Source organism: Porites lutea, chromosome 2, assembly GCF_958299795.1.
Source record: "Porites lutea chromosome 2, jaPorLute2.1, whole genome shotgun sequence".
Taxonomy (NCBI): domain Eukaryota; kingdom Metazoa; phylum Cnidaria; class Anthozoa; order Scleractinia; family Poritidae; genus Porites; species Porites lutea.
The window spans coordinates 48494309-48510516 of NC_133202.1; the positions used below are offsets into that span (position 1 = coordinate 48494309).

General features: G+C 39.9%; 1 protein-coding gene and 1 long non-coding RNA gene across 2 annotated transcripts in view; both read right to left on the reverse strand.

Annotated features, from left to right (window-relative positions):
• Positions 1-6729, reverse strand: part of LOC140927128 (uncharacterized) — a 15930-nt gene extending 9201 nt beyond the window's left edge. Inside the window, exon 1 of the long non-coding RNA XR_012164533.1 lies at positions 6376-6729. This is a non-coding gene — a long non-coding RNA (uncharacterized lncRNA). The remainder of the gene's footprint in view (positions 1-6375) is intronic.
• Positions 6730-7759: 1030 nt separating this feature from the next.
• LOC140926326 (uncharacterized) lies at positions 7760-14179 on the reverse strand. Its single transcript, XM_073376080.1, has one exon. It carries the CDS (start codon positions 14177-14179, stop codon positions 7760-7762), a length of 6420 nt encoding a protein of 2139 aa, XP_073232181.1.
• Positions 14180-16208: the final 2029 nt, after the last annotated feature.

The following is a 16208-nucleotide window of genomic DNA, read 5'->3' on the forward strand; positions in this document are numbered from 1 at the left end:
TCAAAAGAGCCTCTAGAGAGTTAGCGTGATTGCTGTTCTCTGCACATCTCGACAAAGGAAATAAAGAGTAAAGATCATTTTCCCAGATAAATGCTCCCCATTTTGCATTGAATTTTCTTAAAATCCCAGTTTTAATGGCATAACGTCTTTCATAATCAAGACAATTTAAAATGGTTTGAAAAAAGAGTTCCCATGAAGGGTTAGGACCTTTTTGTTTGGAGAAATAGATGTGATACCTTGCGATTAAGAGTGCATGAAGGAAAAGCAGGTTTGTAGTATCGTTCACTAGGCCTATGCAAGACAAAACAGAGAACTCTTCGTTAGAAAGCAAGAGCTGTTTTTCATCCAGTTACTAATTTCATTCCAAAAGGATTTAACCAAAGGACATTCTCAAAAGAGGTGCAAAAGAGTTTCCGAGCTTTCTTTGCAGAAACTGCATTGATCATTAGATTTGATTCCAGTTTTTAAAAGGAAACAGTTTGTTGCCAATTTTCTATGCAGAAATTTAAATGGAAAAACACGTAATTTAGATTTGTTGGTATATAGAAAAAAGGGTATATGACTTACCCCAAACAATCGTGTCAAAATCACAAGAGTTGCAGTCTGCCAGCCATTTTTCCTAACTTTTACAAGGGATAGAGGTGCTTTGGGTTAGACATGATTTGTACGCTAGTTTACAGAAAGCTTCAGAGGGTAATAGGCTTCTGGTGTCGGTTTTAGCACCTTTCAAATTTTGTGGACAATGTTTTTGCGTTTTATATTTGAGACAGAGTTAGCCTAAAATGGTTCTTATAGAAATGGTACAGATACGTGTAGTTAGCACAAGTTAAGGCTATTTAGGTTCTTAAGAAAAAAAATGCAATACAGCTAAGAGTATATGGTGGGTCAGCTTATTATAAACTGGCTTGCCAAAAGGCGGGCCCAGTTCATAAAATGCCTTCAATTTTTTCTCCTGTGTGTATTTCTAGCAATTCCTGGTGGGGGTGTGACGTCTACTCTTCAAATCCTGACCCTAGACCTATTTCAAACCAATACCTATTAGGCAAATGTAAGGCAGTTCCCCTCCGGGATTTTCTGTTCACAAAATGTACGCTATCAATAATAAGTTAGTAGTTAATAATTATTATTAACTACTGACAAATCTGGGGGGAGGGGGAGTATTCCTGGGACTTCATGGTGGGGGGCTCCACTGTGTTGTTTTGCTCTCCAAATCCTGACCCTAGACCTTATTTTAGATCAAAACCTATGAGACAAATGTAAGGGAAAACTCCCCCGAAAATATTCATTGTTTTTAGTTACGGTGATAAACACTATAAATTATTAACTATAAAGCACATTAAGCAAAGGCAGCGATTAAATGAAGACGTGTTGGAACCTAGCGTAATATGCTTTTTCATCATCTCCTTCAAAAGATGCTATGATGAGTACCTTTTGTGGTTTTTCTTAGTTTAATTTTTGTTGAAGTTCAAACCTTTTGATGAGTTTTTTCCCTTCCAAAACGTGATTGCCAATCTCTCTCTGTGTGTACAGCTCTAGTGTGGGTGTGTGTGTGTGTGTGTACATCCATTGAATAAAGATGTCTCTCAAGCTATCATTGGCACTTTTTTTCAGTGCATTTTCCAAACGATGGTAGGATGGGTTGCTTTGAGGTTTGTCATTGCTTTATGTTGAAGTTTAAAACGTTTAAAATGTGACGACCAATATCTCTTTTTATCTTATTGCAATTCTTGCTTTGCATGTGAAATGCCACTCCTTGCTCATTCTAGATCACCACGTCCACAAAAAATTTATATATATGTTTACTAGGACAGTTAGAAAGGCTTTAAATGCAATATCAAACAAAAATGAAACCTAAATTTAATTTGCTTTGTTAGTTTTAAGAACCAGAATTGAGAAATGTACTGCTCATTAATAGTGTTTTATGACCCATAGAACGACAATAATTTTTGGAATTTCTGGTTAGGTGGAATCAGTCACGTAATACTGTCACACTTTACTTCGAGGGGGCAGAGGGATTGGGGCAGGGGTGCGTGAAAATAACGCTTATTGTTACCTGCTTAGAATGGCTAACTTGCTTACTTTTATTCAACATATATAGGCACGTTAAACGTGCATGAGCTATTTTGAATGCTTCAGTGTAACTTTAATGCTTCGGTGTAACCTTACCAAGAGTGATGAATCGGCTACCTCTTTCATCCTAAATGTAGATTAGGTTTTTGTGCAAAATTGCGTATTGCGGTACATAAATGAAAACGGGAAACGCTCAGCTGAGTCGATCCTCAAGCTATATGTTCACTTTCCTCTGTCTTTCCCTGTTACATCTGGTGCAAGTTAGACAAATCGTTAAAGTGAAATAAATTTCTACTCACCAAATGTTGATTAGAAGGAAAACTCTAAGGTTTCCTCAGAGTTTCTTAAGCCAAAATGTGACTCATCGAATACTGAATAGTTACGAAATACCAGGATTTTTATCATTGTGGTAGATGGTTGCATCATCATAATTCAGGAGGTTTTCACGTGCGATTCTACTCAGTGAAACAGTCTTTAACTCCGACAACTTATTTCTTCATGTTTTAAAAGCTATTGCTTCTCAAAAGACAAGAGCTTTTTTTAAGGCATTGGCTACTAAACGAAACAGGTCTTCATACGTTCAAGTTACTATTATTATTGTGAAAAGCCAATCTGCATGAGATGTACTGTCACACAGCTGGCACGTGAAAGTGTTGGACTTTGCCCCCTTTCGTCGTTCGTACGTGAAAGAATTCGAGTTATGACACAGTAAACTAGTAAACAGAATTATAAAAATAACTCACGCACACAATTTGCACATGAAGATGTTGGTCTTTGGCCCTTTTACAATTCGTACGTAAAAAAACGCAAATGTTGTTTACTACAAAATTTTCTCAAACGATTTTAAGAAATCACCTCGGCTTCATCATAACATCTGCAATTAAATTATGTTTCATGCAACGTCAAGGTTGATAACCTAACATTTATCAACATTTGTGAAACAGTCTTTAACTCCGAAAACTTATTTTTTCATGTTTTAAAAGCCATTGCTTCTTAAAAGACAAGAGCCTTTTTTAAGGCATTGGTTACTAAACGAAACAGGTCTTCATACATTCAAGTTACTATTATTATTGTGAAAAACCAATCTGCATGGGATGTACTGTCACGCAGCTGGCACGTGAAAGTGTTGGACTTTGCCCCCTTTCGTCGTTCGTACGTGAGGGAATTCGAGTTATGACACAGTAAACTAGTAAACAGAATTATAAAAATAACTCATGCACACAATTTGCATGTGAAGATGTTGGTCTTTGGCCCTTTTACAATTCGTACGTAAAAAAACGCAAATGTTGTTTACTACAAAATTTTCTCAAACGATTTTAAGAAATCACCTCGGCTTCATCATAACATCTGCAATTAAATTATGTTTCATGCAACGTCAAGGTTGATAACCTAACATTTATCAACATTTGTGAAACAGTCTTTAACTCCGAAAACTTATTTTTTCATGTTTTAAAAGCCATTGCTTCTTAAAAGACAAGAGCCTTTTTTAAGGCATTGGTTACTAAACGAAACAGGTCTTCATACATTCAAGTTACTATTATTATTGTGAAAAACCAATCTGCATGAGATGTACTGTCACACAGCTGGCACGTGAAAGTGTTGGACTTTGCCCCCTTTCGTGGTTCGTACGTGAGGGAATTCGAGTTATGACACAGTAATCTAGTAAACAGAATTATAAAAATAACTCATGCACACAATTTGCATGTGAAGATGTTGGTCTTTGGCCCTTTCACAATTCGTACGTAAAAAAGAGGCAAATTGTTTTACTACAAAATTTTCTCAAACGATTTTAAGAAATCACCTCGGCTTTATTACAACATCTGCAATTAAATTATGTTTCATGCAACGTCAAGGTTGATAGCTTGACATTTATTAACTTCCAAGAAAATTATCAAACTGCCGAAATATATTTCTACTTACATCATGTTACTTCACTCAATATAACAGTATCTAATTATTGTGTCAACTAGCTTCTTCCAATTTTATTCCCTAACGCTACTGTTTCTACTTAAGTTACGCATCTTTACTAAATAGAACGAAAAAGGTCGGTTGAACTTTGTAAGAGAGAGAATAATATTTTTAAAGCTTGTTTACAGGATTAACGATACTTGATACAGCTTTCAAAAAAATAAGCTGCCTTTTAAACTTCTAAAACCACATTTTATAGGGCGCATACTTTCGAATTAAAGTCTAAATCTAAATATCAATTATTGCTTCATTGGAAGAGATTTGAAAATATATGATCTTTTATACTCTACCCAGTTGTAGCAGGTGAAACAGAACTCATACTGACGTGCGTTGTACCGATAGCCGAATTAGGTCAGAAATGCCTCGAAGCAGCATCCACACTTAAATATGAACCCTTAAACAGCTGCATCACTGTTCACAGCATTTGAATCATGAAGATATTTTATGTAATGCTTCCAAACACCTGTACCCATAATAAAAGACGAAAAAATTGTGAAGGATCAAGATGGCGGTCTCAAAGTGCCCTTGTTCGACCTTTACCAATGCCATGTTTAAATAGATGCCAAGATCTCATTGGTTCCTAAGCATCAACTCATAGTACCTTCAACCTTATTGGCTCTTGCAACAAACATCCCAACATACAAAGCCACAAAGATACAAAGCCACAAAGATACATACGCTCACACCACTGACATATGAGCTATTTTTTCAAAATAGCTCAATAATGGTGGAATTTGAAAAGTTACAGCCTCGATTTAAAAATGGTACTCATTTTTCTTGTTACGAAAGTCTTTCAAAAGGGTACAATGTTCAGATGAGTTTATGTTTAACTCTCTCATGAGATGCTATGTCACACAATGGTCATGCAGTGACAATGTGGTGGCCTCGACAGTTTGTACAGACACCCTCCCAAGAAAAAAAATTTGCATACCAAATTAGAAGTTATGTAAAAATGACCAGATAAGGAGCTAAAGCATTGACCTCATTGGCACATAAATTTCAGTTGGAATGACAAGGCACCTATGTCTCCAAAGAAAACTCTGAATGCTGACTTATCTGATATTTACCTAACTGTACAGAATTTTTTCCATCATTAGATAAGAACCTGTTTCAACTTTTAGGCTAAACAGGTTCTTATATACAGATACAGTGTAGAAGGGGGGCTTAACTGGCTCATTTTTGCCTAACAGGCTCTTAAAATCCAGGTTCTGAGTCATGGGGTTTTACTGTATGCCAAAAGTTTCTGTGTGCTGCCTTAAGCAGGCCACAACATATTCAATGTGTGAGTATGAAAAAATTAACCCCACTGGTATCAACACTTCTTAAGGTTAACATTTTAACTGTAGTATTGAAATAGCCCACCTTCTAGAGGCTCTGATAGGGCAAAATTCTAATAAGCAACCTTGCCTTGAAACAGTGACAGAAGACTAAGTGACAACAAACACAGTTAACGATGGGCTGAATACAGAAATGCAAAAACGTGAAACTACATTAATTGAAAGTATTTGAAATTTAGTCTAGGGACATATGTGCCCTCACATCCACAAAAAGACCTCTTTCTACATTTGTATATATTGAAATTCAGCATGATAGTAAGTCCAGGAGTACTGTAGCTCTCATGCTAAATTTTAAAATACAAAATCCCTTGACGGACATCTTGCTACATTATAAATTGGACAGCTCAAGCTGGTCCCTACTTCGCTCTACTTCCTTTATATGATTCTCTAAAAGACAGACCTCTTTATTTTAAGACAGACCCTTTTTTCTGATCCCAGAGGGGTCCATAGAGAGTTGACCAAATAAAAAATTGAAAGCAAAGGCTAAACTGTGCTCACATTTCTTGCAGAATTTTGATCCAAAAAAGTCTACTAGCATCATCTTCCAAATCAAAAGCAAAACTCATCCACACTGAATTTCCACATTATTATTCTTAGCTACTTTCAGGGAATCATGCAGTCTGCTGCCTGAATGACTGCACTAATCCCTAAATTTTCTAATTTGAGGGCCCTCATGATAAAGGAAACTCTTCAGCCTAAACTTTGAAATACGTTATTGTTTTCTAAATCAAGTGTTTATATATTATTTTCTAGAGGAAGACTTCAAAATCCCTATGAACAATGCTTCAGTTTTTTCTTGTTACGGTCATTTTTACAAGCCCGGTTCGGTAAATAAGCTTAAGCAGTAACTTAACTTACAATTTGCAGCAAAATCAAAAAAGCTCACAACTTCACGATCTATAAAAACAAGACTAGAGCTAGCCTAGCTTGAGCTTATCTGTACCATGACTCTAATCCTTATATAAAAACGCCTTTGAAAGTACTGCAAATAACACCTTACCTCAGAAGCTCGAAAATACATTCTTGTTGCTACTGTCCTTCTTCGAACTCTCTGATTGTGCTTTCATCCTTGTCCCAGGCTTTCTAGCTCTCCAACATATGAAAATATGCGTTGACCGAGGAAAGTTTCGAACAAACCTCAAACTTCTGTAAAATTCTCCAAAAACCCATCAGGGAAAACGCTCCAAACCTGTTTCATACACAAGTCTTCCACACGATCAGGACACTGAAACGAACAAAACTCATACTACAGCCCTCCCCTAGTTGGGAAGTCACATGAAGAAGACACGATCACAACGCACTTTGATTGGAAGAAATAAAACCCCATTCTATTGGTTGATAGGTGAGAGGACCAAACTGCAACAGAGGACACAACTGCAACGCCACACCATGAATAATGGTGGACGACCTTGACTATTTTGCTTTTAAAAATCGGTAAGTTTTTCATTTTATTTCTTAGTTAAAGTGTTACAGCGAAGCGACGATCATGTTCTTTACTATCAAATCAAACGTGTCGCTAACTGATCGGGGACATTTAAATACGGAGAACAAAAACTTGCAGGCGATGAAATGGTGTAATGTAATCAACTTGATTTATTTCTTGCCAGCGATCAATGATTCTCGTAAACTAAAAAACAAATACAACTAAATGAACTAACTTATAGGGGAAATCAAATATAAACGAGTAGCGATAGAAACAAAAGACGATAAAACATAATTGTGTACGAAAGGCTTAATGACAAAGTACAAGCTTGTGCATTTTGGGGGCGGAACCCCGCACATGAAGAATCTTATTGTTGCATGGAAAACACTTAACAAATACATCTGTTAATCTAAATAAAATGCTTCATATATTGACTTTCGATGAAGATAAAATTAGTAGAAAGGTAACTGAAATATCCATACTGTAGTAAATAACGAAATATGCGAAATTGTTACGAAATGTACACATGTATGCCCACGAGGGGACAAATAAAGTACTAAATCAATTACCTGAAGACTAAATCAACAAAAATATCTACGAAAGGAAACGAAAATGATTACTTACATATCTGACCCACACAGTAAACGTCCAAATAACGAAACGAAACTAAATGACACAAAAACTTATTCTGCTACTGTATTATGCGAGAAACGTGCAATCGACTGAAATAAGAGCTATCCAGGGGGAGTATTAGAAACAAAGCAATGACGTAAATGAAACACTGGAAATGAAATGAAACTAAAAATAATGAAAACTAAATGAGAAACTTAACATGGCTCCCCTGAAATAGAATATTTCACAAAACCAATAATCTTGCAACGTAAATTCAAGGAGATTAACTTAAAACACATTTCAATCAAAGTTCAATTAAGGCTCCTCGTCGGGGATCTACCCTCGGTCTTCATTCTGCTTGATCATCACGGGCAATCAAAAGGATTAGCTTGTGGATTGGACGCTCTAGGTACTTGATTGGCCCAATCTTCTTTCCATCGGTACTGAGATGGCGATCTCCCAGAACAACCTGGACTTTGCGCACATAACCATCCTTCTCAATGTCGACCCGGCTGACACGAGCGAGTTGCCAACAGTTCCTTGGCAGGGTGTCATCCTTGACAATCACGACGTCGTTAACTGCTAGGTTCCTTCGCGGCTCCTTCCTCTTGTTGCGTTGTTGAAGGCTTAGGAGGAACTCCTTCCTCCAGCGGGTCCAAAATTCATTGGCCAAATGCTGGACTCTTCTCCATCGTTTCTTGGTGTAAAGGTCAGTTGACTCAAACATCCCCGGGGGAGAGAGGACAACCTTTGTCTTCATTGTCAAGAAGTGATTCGGGGTAAGAGGCTCCAAACTTGGGTCGTTCAAATTCTCAACTGACAACGGGCGGCTATTCACGATTGCCTCTACTTCGCACAGGAGGGTCCTAAAGGCCTCATCATCCAACTGGGTGCCGTTTGATTCTAGAAGCGCAGACATTACATTTCGCACCGTTCGGATTTGTCGCTCCCAAATCCCCCCCATATGACTGGCTGCAGGCACGTTCATCCTGAATGAGAACCAATCACAATTATTCTTCAGTAGTTCGGCCCTTATCCTTTCATAGTCGAACTCTTCAAGGGCTTCTCTGAGTTCCCTTCTTGCTGCGACGAAGTTGGTTCCTTGGTCGGACCTCAATTGGCGAATAGGGCCTCTTCGACAGGTAAATCTTCGAAAGGCGTCAATGAACGAATTGGTGTCTAAAGAATTCGCTGACTCCAAGTGAATTACTCTTGACGACATGCATGTGAAGAGAACTCCGTATCTCTTAACTTCTTTTCTTCTCTCCTTTATGTTCCATGGTCCAAAGTAGGCCACTGCGCAAAAGGTGAAAGGGGGTGCTGGCTCTAATCTATCGACCGGTAGATCGGCCATCTTCTGATCCTGGACCTTTCCTCTTAGCTTTCGACATGTTACACACTTTGAGATGTGGGTGGCTACAGCAGTGGATCCTCCAATGATCCAGAATCCTCGGAAACGAATTTCACTGAGGGTCATACCTCTCCCTTGGTGTTTAACTTCTTCGTGACAATGCTTGATAAGGAGATCTGTGATGTGATTTCCTTTGGGCAAAATAATTGGAAACTTGACACTTTCTGACAACGTAGCGTGCTTGAGGCGCCCGCCTACTCGTACGATTCCACTTGCATCCAGGAAAGGATCGAGTTTGCCAAGAGAACTGCAACTTTTCATAGATCTTTTCCTTTGGGAAAGGTTTGCTTTATCCTTTGGGTCTCCTGGCGGTGAGAGCGAGGTCAAGGTGCCAATCTCATCTCCAAAATGATCAGCTTGAACTGCCCTAATGATTCGAGTTTCTGCATCCTGCATACTTGCCACCGTCATTGAAGGAAGCTGGATGACTGTATTGGGGTTCTTTGTTGTATTTGATTTCTCTTCTACGACCAGGAGGGACTTGTGCTTCAGTCTTTCTTTTAGCTTCTGCACAAAAATAAGGCATAATGCGACAGCTCTTTTTGCTCGATGAAGGTCGGAGAAGTACGCCAATCGACTGCAAATGCTTGCAAAGGACTTTTCTACGTTTGTAGCGAGGCTCACAGACTTCTTTACTTCGGGGTCATCAGATGATAACTGTCGAGTATCTTGTACTCCTAATAGTTGGGATGTCGGCCACTGACTTCTATCATTCCGCAGGAAGGCTGGCCCGGTTATCCAATTTGACTTGAGGAGCTGTTGTGCACTGAGGCCGCGATAGGCGTGATCTGCAGGGTTAAGTTTGGTGTCCACATAATGCCATTGATCCGGAGAGGTGTTGTCTTGAATTTGTTGCACCCTGTTTGCAACAAAGATGTGGAAACGTCTACTTTCATTAGCGATGTACCCGAGAACAACCTTGCTATCGGTCCAGAAGATTTCTGTTATTTCTTCATAGTCTAATTCTCTTTGTAGTTGACTACTTGTTCTTACAGAAACCACAGCAGCTGTAAGCTCCAAACGAGGCACCGTTACTTGTTTGAGTGGTGTAACTCTTGCTTTGCCCATTACCAACGAGCAATGGAGATGGCCTTTATCGTCCTTTAAGCGGAGGTATGAGCATTGGCCGTACCCCTGGGTACTGGCGTCAGAGAAGTGATGCAACTCTACACTTCTGATGTATCCAAAATCTGATGGCTTGAAGCATCTTGGAACTGATAACTGATCCAAAGTGAACAGCTCACTTCTCCATTTTTCCCACTTCATCTTAATTACTTCAGGAACTGGGTCATCCCAATCTGTTTTTTCTCTGCACAGGTCCTGTAGGATCTTCTTTCCTTCAAGGAGGAGTGGAGCCACGAAACCTAAGGGATCGTATATGGAGCTGACTGTGGAGAGTATCCCTCTTCTGGTACATGGATGGTCCTTCAACGTGATTCTAAACTGGAATGAATCTTTCTCGACGCACCACTCAACACCAAGGGTACGTTCTATCAGTAGGGCTTCAGAATCCAAGTCTATGTTCCTTATCTCTTCAGCTCTATCTTCGGCTGAGATGGCTTCTATAACTTCTTTCTTGTTTGAAGCAAACTTGTGCAGGCGGAAACCCCCTCTGCGGCACATCTCTTTAGCGTCTTTAATAAGGTTCACTGCTTCTTCTGATGAGGCGACAGATTTGAGGCCGTTGTCCACGTAAAAATTTCTTCGTACAAAGTTCGCTGACATTGAGCCAAGTTCTTCTTCATTATCGTTAGCAGTGGACTTCAAGGCGTAGTTTGCACATCCAGGCGATGATGTCGCTCCAAAGAGATGGACAGTCATTCTAAATTCTATCGGGTCCTTGGCCGTGTCTCCGTTCTCCCACCACAGGAATCTCAAGAAGTCTCTGCATTCTTCTGATACTCTTACTTGAAGAAACATCGACTCTATGTCGCACATGAACGCTACTGTTTCTTGCCTGAACCGACAGAGGACTCCCACCAAATTGTTTGTTAAATTTGGTCCTTGTAACAAATGTTTATTTAAGGTCTCGTTCTTGAATTCCGCGGAGCAATCGAAAACCACCCGGATCTTGTTTGGCTTTTTGGGATGATATATGCCATGATGAGGAATATACCAAACCTTTCCTTTATCAGATAAACTTGACTTGCTGTCTTGAGAACTTCCTTGGAGTAAACATTCGTCAGGTGGGACTCTTTCTGCATGGCCATTCTTGATTAAATTTTCCATGAAGGTGGTGTAGTCTTCTTTGTACTTCTGATCAGATTTAAACCTCCTTTTCAGTTGGCTTAAGTGATGCACGGCTACTTCTTGGTTGTTGGAAAGGCTTGGACTGGTTTCTTTCAAAGGCAAAGGCAACTCGTAGTGTCCATCTTCGCAGTGGCGAATGCCCTGTTCTACAGTCGCCAGAAATCTTCTGTCTTCTTGGGAGAGAGCCTGACTGTTTCTGTCCTTTTCTGAGAAGTCGGCTTCAAACATCATCTTCACTTCTTTAGGGGTGATTTCCTCCTTCGTCTGACTGGTAGTTACAAATGCAATATTTCTTGAACAATCGCTGCCTGTCTCGTATGCCAAAACTCTGTTACATGTTACAAAATCGTCGTCAACTTCATTAGCTTCTTCTTTAGATACAGGCATGATCACGGGACCAATTATGCCCCAACCAAGCAAGGTCCTAACAGCATAGGGATCTTCTCCTTTCCAGAGAATGACTTCTCGTGGCTTGATCGCTCTCGGACAATTACAGCCTAACAGCAGTCCTACGTCCATGCTACTTTGATATGGATACAGCTTATCGGCGATCTTCTGAGGGTGTTGCCACTCATTTGCCGTCTCCTTTCTCGGAATTTGGTCTCTTCTGAAAGGTATATTTGACCTTGAATATGTCTTTGGAAGCTCAATCTCCACTCTCTTATCGATTCTTTCAACAACCAAACCGCTTATTTTCTCAACAGCAATCTCCTGTCGTCCTAACATTGTGGACAGATTGAGTTTAACTTCAGGTCCCTTCAGGCCAAGGTCTTTGAGAACTTCAGACTTGATGAATGTGGTATCGCTAGCTTCATCTAAGAGAGCATAAGTCATAATCTCCCGTTTGGGACTGTCCTTATGGTGAAGCCACACTGGTACAATTAATGAGTTGATGACGACCCGTTGGCTATCTGTACTAGAACAGTTACTAATGGCTGGAATTGAGCTATCTTCTTTCTCCATCGCTTTCTGTGGTTCTTTGGCTTGCTTCTTAGTTTCATAATGGAGGGTTGTTGGGTGCGGCTTCTTGCACTCCTGACACGTAAGTCTACGCTTGCAGTCTTTAGAGAGGTGACCTTGCTGAAGACAGCCGAAACAAAGTGAGTTCAACTTCACGAAATCATGGCGCTCTCTTATGTCCATTTTCTTGAACTCTTCACAGTTGTACAACATATGGGACTTTGAACACGCCGGACACTTTAACTTTGAGTCAGTTTTCTCACCAGAAGGTGACTTCGAGTTCCCCTTTGACTCTTCTCCAGTTGTGGCAAGGCTGTTCAGGCTAGGTGGACGCCTTCGGTTTATGCTTGTTTTCTGCTTCTCGGGGCTCTTCTTCTTTTCCATCTTCAGCACATCGGGGGAGAAAACAGGATCAGTGGCGAGATCAGCCTCGGCTCTGACAAACTTCACAAGGTCATGAAAGGTGATTGTTCGTTCATCTTTCTTCTTCTTATCGAACGCATGTCGACACCATTTCACACCAGAATAAGATGGTAACTTTGAGCTAACTTGCCTCAGTACTTCTGTGGAGTTTAACTCGTTTAGGGAGTGTATACTTCTCATTGCTTCTTCACACTGGCCAAGAAAGTCGGACAATGCTTGGAGACCGTTACTATCACCTTCGCTTATTTGTGGCCATTCCTTCAATCGGGACTTATAGGCGTCAGAAACACGATGAGGGTCCCCATATCTTTGGGCAAGTAGATTCTTAGCCCGTTGGTAGCTATCATCAGAGTTCAGAGTGACGAAGCCCTTAATAACATCGTTTGCCTTTCCTTCAGTGTACTTGTTAAGAAAGTAAAGCCTTTCTCTGTCCGATGGAACTCTTGATTCGATGATGGTTTCGAAGGCTCTTGTAAAGATAGGGTAGTCAAAGTAATTTCCACTGAAGAGTGGAGGTTCTTGCACAGGGAGAGAACTCACTCGTTGTTGCTGCGCTATGAGGGCGCATAGCTCAGTCTGCTTAGCTTGGAGCTTTATAATTTCCTGTAAAGCCTTCTCACTTGGACTTGGGGGTGAGATCTCGACTTCTGACTTCAATACAGGTGACAAAAAAGGATTCACTGGCCAAGACGAGTGACGCTCTTCTATCGCAGGAGTCTGACTTGGTCCAGGAGGTGTTGGAGTTAAAGCAGAAAACAGCGAATCGTACGTTCTAGGTTCCGTCTTTACAGACACACCTCGCGGTTTCGGTAACGGGGTGTGAAAAGGATTAAGAGGGGTATCTGATCTGCATTCAACCTTGCGTGGTTGCGGTGATTCGTGCAACAAGGGAGGAGCAAATGGATTCGGAGAGGCTTTGAACTTAACTTCCGTTTTGGCGGGTGGCCCAGATTGCATTGGCACGAAAGGAGGAGCGTCTTCGTTTAATTTACTTCGCACAGGAACCATTTTCGGTGTAGCCTGCTCCAACGTATTTGCCCTTTCTTGTTCTTCTTCTTCGAGACTTTTCATGGCATCTCGTTCAGCTCTTGCCATTGCTAGCTCCTTCATACGTGTCAGTCTTCTAAGCTCCGCTTCCTTATCGAGGAATTTCATTTGAGCTTCTAGTTTGGCAGCTTTCGCAGCGGTCTTTATTTTTTTCGACCGAGCGGAGGAATTTGACACGTGAGATGTCTTCGTACTACCTGTTCTGCTTGTTCCTGAACGATAGCTCTTCACAGAGTGTTGTTTAGCTGCTTCCTTCTCAAGGGCGTGTATTTGACCACTGATCTTCAAACGACAGTCCTGGTACTCGCGATCTTTAAGGTCAAACCACCTATAGGAGGCGTCAGTTTCCTGTTCCGTCAGCATGAGCTCATGATAATCGGTGAACGCTTGATGGAAATCTTCTTTCAACTGATCGAGATTATCTCTTTCTTGAGAAAACCATTCAATGTCCTCGCAGGTCATATAGGAGGAATTAATCCTCTTGATTTGCTTTGCCATCCTTTTATATGCAGCGTCTCTCTTTTGTTGGAGCATGGAAATGTTCATTAACCGTCCCTTCTCCGTGGGTTTCCGGTCACGCGTTCTACGCTGTTGCATGACATCCTCACTAGCTAACACAGCGGGTGATGCACTGAGGAGGTTATCGATTATTTCTTTGGCGTTTTCTTCTTCAAACATCTTGTAACGTTCTTGTATGTGGAGATATTTTACTGTTACAGCGAAGCGACGATCATGTTCTTTACTATCAAATCAAACGTGTCGCTAACTGATCGGGGACATTTAAATACGGAGAACAAAAACTTGCAGGCGATGAAATGGTGTGATGTAATCAACTTGATTTATTTCTTGCCAGCGATCAATGATTCTCGTAAACTAAAAAACAAATACAACTAAATGAACTAACTTATAGGGGAAATCAAATATAAACGAGTAGCGATAGAAACAAAAGACGATAAAACATAATTGTGTACGAAAGGCTTAATGACAAAGTACAAGCTTGTGCATTTTGGGAGCGGAACCCCGCACATGAAGAATCTTATTGTTGCATGGAAAACACTTAACAAATACATCTGTTAATCTAAATAAAATGCTTCATATATTGACTTTCGATGAAGATAAAATTAGTAGAAAGGTAACTGAAATATCCATACTGTAGTAAATAACGAAATATGCGAAATTGTTACGAAATGTACACATGTATGCCCACGAGGGGACAAATAAAGTACTAAATCAATTACCTGAAGACTAAATCAACAAAAATATCTACGAAAGGAAACGAAAATGATTACTTACATATCTGACCCACACAGTAAACGTCCAAATAACGAAACGAAACTAAATGACACAAAAACTTATTCTGCTACTGTATTATGCGAGAAACGTGCAATCGACTGAAATAAGAGCTATCCAGGGGGAGTATTAGAAACAAAGCAATGACGTAAATGAAACACTGGAAATGAAATGAAACTAAAAATAATGAAAACTAAATGAGAAACTTAACATAAAGTATACCCATACTTTCTGGAGTAAGGTGACCATCAGCCCGTTTCTTTAGTGTGCGCATGTTATTAAAAAAACAAGCACTTGTAGGTGTTGTAGCACGTCTGCGCTGATCGCACGTTCGATGAAAATCATTATCTTCATCGTAGCCAATCTTGAAACGATCCCGTTTTTTAAGGAAGATCTTAAGACATTCACATTTTTATTTCCTTTCCCAATTATTCGTTATTTGGAACAATATTATTCATGTATTATTCCTCCTTTGCACCTTTTTTTTATTATTATTATTAGGCCATCCCAATTTAATGCTTCGTTTCCCATCGCCCGACCGACCCATTTTTTTGGAAAAGTCAAAAAAAAAAAAAAAAATTGGAGAATCACCTGTAAAGAAGCAAGTACTTTAATTTACAAGCACATTGTCTTATTAACACCAATTGTCTTAAATTATCATCGATACTTCGTTTTTGTAGCCTTTTTAGACATTTGATAGTTCTGTTAGCAAACTAAACGTGAGATTTAATATGCAATATGATTTATGAGGCCCTCTCACAGCAAGGGGTAAAATTCCTACAAGCGACGTGGCCTTGAAAAAGTGACACAAGCGGTGACTAGATGAGATGGTTGTGGGTTACTGTCAAACTCCGAAAACTGTGAACACCTGAAAAATTTCAGGAATGTTGATTGTCTACGGGCCACTTACAATAAAGTTCAGGAATACGCAAGCAAACCGCAAAACCACAAACTAATTACGGTTGCCGTTTGCGTGTTAGTTATCTTGCGCCTTGGCTAATTTCTCGAAACACAATAACATTCCATAAACTTTTCTGGAGTTCACGGTTTTGTGAGTTTGACAGTAAGTGTCGACAGGAACATTACCTACTCCTCAAAACACAAAAATATGACCGTATATGAAATTCAGACATAATCCTCCTCAGAGGGTCTCCCTTATGGTTGGCGTTAAACCAGTTGGCCATTTAAGGAGTCGAACTTAAACTTAAACCACTGACCACTGGTCTGAGTCATTCTTCCTTCACTTGGGTTCATTTATTATCAATATTGAAAAAATGTTGAGTTCAAATTTTGGATCAATTGAGGCAGTCTCCAGGTAACTGAGCACCTACATTTGTACTTCTCTCCTAAGTCAGCATTAACTTTAACTTAAACTTTAACTTTATTGAATTCATTGCATGTTATCAATTAACATGTA